General features: G+C 45.2%; 1 protein-coding gene across 1 annotated transcript in view; it reads left to right on the top strand.

Moving 5' to 3' along the window:
- Window positions 1-4: 4 nt before the first annotated feature.
- Window positions 5-3,010, top strand: part of CLVS2 (clavesin 2) — a gene marked incomplete at its 5' end in the record, with an annotated part of 48,835 nt that continues 45,829 nt past the window's right edge. Inside the window, one exon of the mRNA XM_010140845.1 lies at window positions 5-81. Coding sequence (XP_010139147.1) covers window positions 5-81 — 77 coding nt within the window. The remainder of the gene's footprint in view (window positions 82-3,010) is intronic.

The following is a 3,010-nucleotide window of genomic DNA, read 5'->3' as shown; positions in this document are numbered from 1 at the left end:
CTTTCCTGGAGGGCTGGCCAACCTGGACCACTACGGCAGGAAGATTCTTGTCCTTTTTGCTGCCAACTGGGACCAGAGCAGGTAAATAGAGAACCACCCGTCCACCCTTAACCACTTCTTTCCCCAGGCAACGCGTGGCAGAAGCTGTGCCAGAGCAAAGGAAGGGTGGGAGGGTGGGTGGGTGGGCAGCAGGGACACACCCAGCTCTTCCCACAGGGGGCTGGGCAGCAGCCTGGAAGGCAGAGGGAGAAGAGAAAGAAGAAATGTGTTTTGTGGCTTAGGGCCCTTTCAACCTTCTCATCCTTTAGGGTCTGAATTTCATAAGAGATGTGGGAACTACCTGGGTGTTATCCTTAACTGGCTGCTGTGAGATTGGCACTCTTCTGCCTTCCCTTAGGCTAAGTGAGCTGGCATGGTAGGTGATGTGCTTACTCCCTAATAAAGGCTGGTTGAGGTCTCTGTGCGGGTCTTTCTGCTTCAGCACACAGGGAGTTGCTCAGGTGCCATGGGAGAAAGTGGGAGATGCTGTGTGTGAAACAGGAGTATCCATCATGCTTTTGAGCCAAAAAGTTTCTCTGTGCAGGAAGCTGAGGCTCTGAATCCTTTCCCCCTAAAGAAATCTCTTCCTGAACCACTTGGAAACACCAAGATGGAAGTTACAGAAACCACTTCTTTTCCCCAGTCACAATGGTCTAAGTGTGAGTTCCCTGCATAATAAGATCCAAGCACACAAACCTTTGGTAGCAAATTGAAGGAGGCTAGCGCAGGTCCTAAAGCAATTTCTCGTCCTTTTTGGGACTGCTCTAGTCTGAAGATGACTTAGCAGGCTGACCCAAGAGCTGTCTTTCATCAAGGCCCTTTCTCTTAGCAACAGGCTGTGACACTGTTTGGTTATTCTAAATACCTCATTGCATGTCATGCCCAGTTTCTCCCACAGTCTAAAATTACATCCACATAAATTGCTTGATTTTCATTGATTTCGTCTACGTGAATGAATACATTAAGAGTGAGCTCTAAAGCCTACTTCTGCAAGCACTGCATCAGTTTCCTAGGCTGCCAGCCTGAGAGCAGGTTCAGGATCTGAAGCACTTTTTAGTGAGAAAACTGAAAATCTTGCCGGTTGCCTTCATGTGAAACCAAACCATGTTTTGTGCAATCAGCACAGGCTGGGCACTGGCAGTGCTGAGTGTTCAGTGCACATATTCCAAGCTCAGCTATTTTGAATCATGAAGAGGGCGTGAACATCTAGCAGTGTGGATAGAAAGGGCAAAATTTCGGGCATTGGCGCGCTTAAGCCTGCCCTCTCAGTGTTTGTGTGGCTGTCCTCTTGTAGGTTGTGTGGATAGCCAGTTGCAGGGAGTGATCCCACAGCTCCCTGCAGCAGTTGGTGTTACAGCTACAGAAAGGTCTCTGTCTGGAGGGCCACTGGCCCACTATGGCATTCCTCCTCTCCAGGCAGAGTGGCCACATCCGCGCTGCCTGCAGGGAGAGTTTCCTGGCCCTTGCTAGCCCAGGGACTGGGAGAAAGCTGTCTGGCCAGATCAAAACTGCCCATGACCAGGCTGACAAAAAGAAAGTGTGGGTGAACACGTGCAGAGCTGGGGCCAGTGTCCTTTTCCTGCTTTGATTTTCTGGTAGATGGAACCGAAGAAGCTGGGTGAGGAAGCAGAGGTGATGAGGCTAAGAAGTCTCTGAATGGGCTTCGTTTCCCACATGAAACCTGGTCAACTTTTTATTTTAAAACCACCTCACAAACTCTTACAAATCCCCAAATGAAGAATTAGCAAAGAAATGGATATTTAGGCCTTTTATTAAGTCATGTGTCTACCATGAAGAAGGTCCCTTGTTAAAGGTAGCATGGCCTGCTCTATGCTGCTCTTTTTCAACAACGAAAAAAACCCCAAAGCTTTATTTGACACTTTTCAGATCATTAGTTCCTAGTCAAAAGAACACCAAAAATTCAAATTCAGAGATGAAGCAGCATTAAAAAGATAATAGCCCTGTGAAAATAATAGGTTTATTTTCTTCTTAATTTTGGGTGTGCTGGTATTTAAATAAAATTTATTATGATCTTTTTCATGAAATGCCTTTGGTAAAATTATTATTTAAGGTGTAACAGGGAAATGACTGGGGTGCAAAGGGAGACCTAATGGCCATGTTTGCAGTTGGGTTCCTATTGCTCTTCATCACTGCCAGCCCACAGTCCCCCTCTCCTCCAGAGCAAGGGATTTGTTTTCAGATAGACCACTCAGACAAAGGGGAGAGAGCTGAAGCCCAGCTGTGGGGAGTGGCTTGCTCCAAGGCACATGACAAGTCAGTGGCAGATCTGGGAATGGAGCTAGGTCACTCTCTTTTCTAATTAATTTAGTGTCTTCCATTATCTGATGTTCAGCAACTGAACCTAGGGAGCATTGTGTATGGAACTGCTGCTATGCGATATGCCTCAAGCTTATGTTTTAACTGACTTGAGATCTTACAGTACATAAAGCAGTGCTTCTCTTACAGTAGTACTTACAGAGGATTTCTTTTTGATCTCTTCTCTTATTAGGACCTCTTTGTATGCTTCCTAAACTAAGTTAATATAGTACAGCAAACTTGCAGATTTATCATGCGTGTACAACTTATTATGGCCAGCATGTAACAATTAGAAATAAAAAGTTCCAATCTGTTATTGAAATGAATAGCAGACATACTGTAGATGATTTATATAGCACCAGCAGCCTATGATTTACATAGCTCCAATTAGAAAGAAAAGCGTGGGAGGCAGAAAATTCCTACAGTAAAACAAGCCTGTGTACTAGATGTTACATCATTAAATTAAACTAGGACCTGGAAACTGTACCAGATGTCCTACCATCTGAGCAACTAAATCAGACATGTATTTAAAACAAACAAACGAAAAAAGGAAAGGTGTAAGAGAATGCACTGAGTAGCCCAGCAGCTTTTCAGTGGTACCTTGCCTAGCTCTCTATCCTGTCTCTACTACGGAGCAAGTGCAGGTGGGTGGCAT

Source organism: Buceros rhinoceros, unplaced genomic scaffold (assembly GCF_000710305.1).
Source record: "Buceros rhinoceros silvestris isolate BGI_N320 unplaced genomic scaffold, ASM71030v1 scaffold28467, whole genome shotgun sequence".
In the NCBI taxonomy this organism is placed as follows: Eukaryota; Metazoa; Chordata; class Aves; order Bucerotiformes; family Bucerotidae; genus Buceros; species Buceros rhinoceros.
This window is presented reverse-complemented; position numbering and strand designations above follow the sequence as displayed.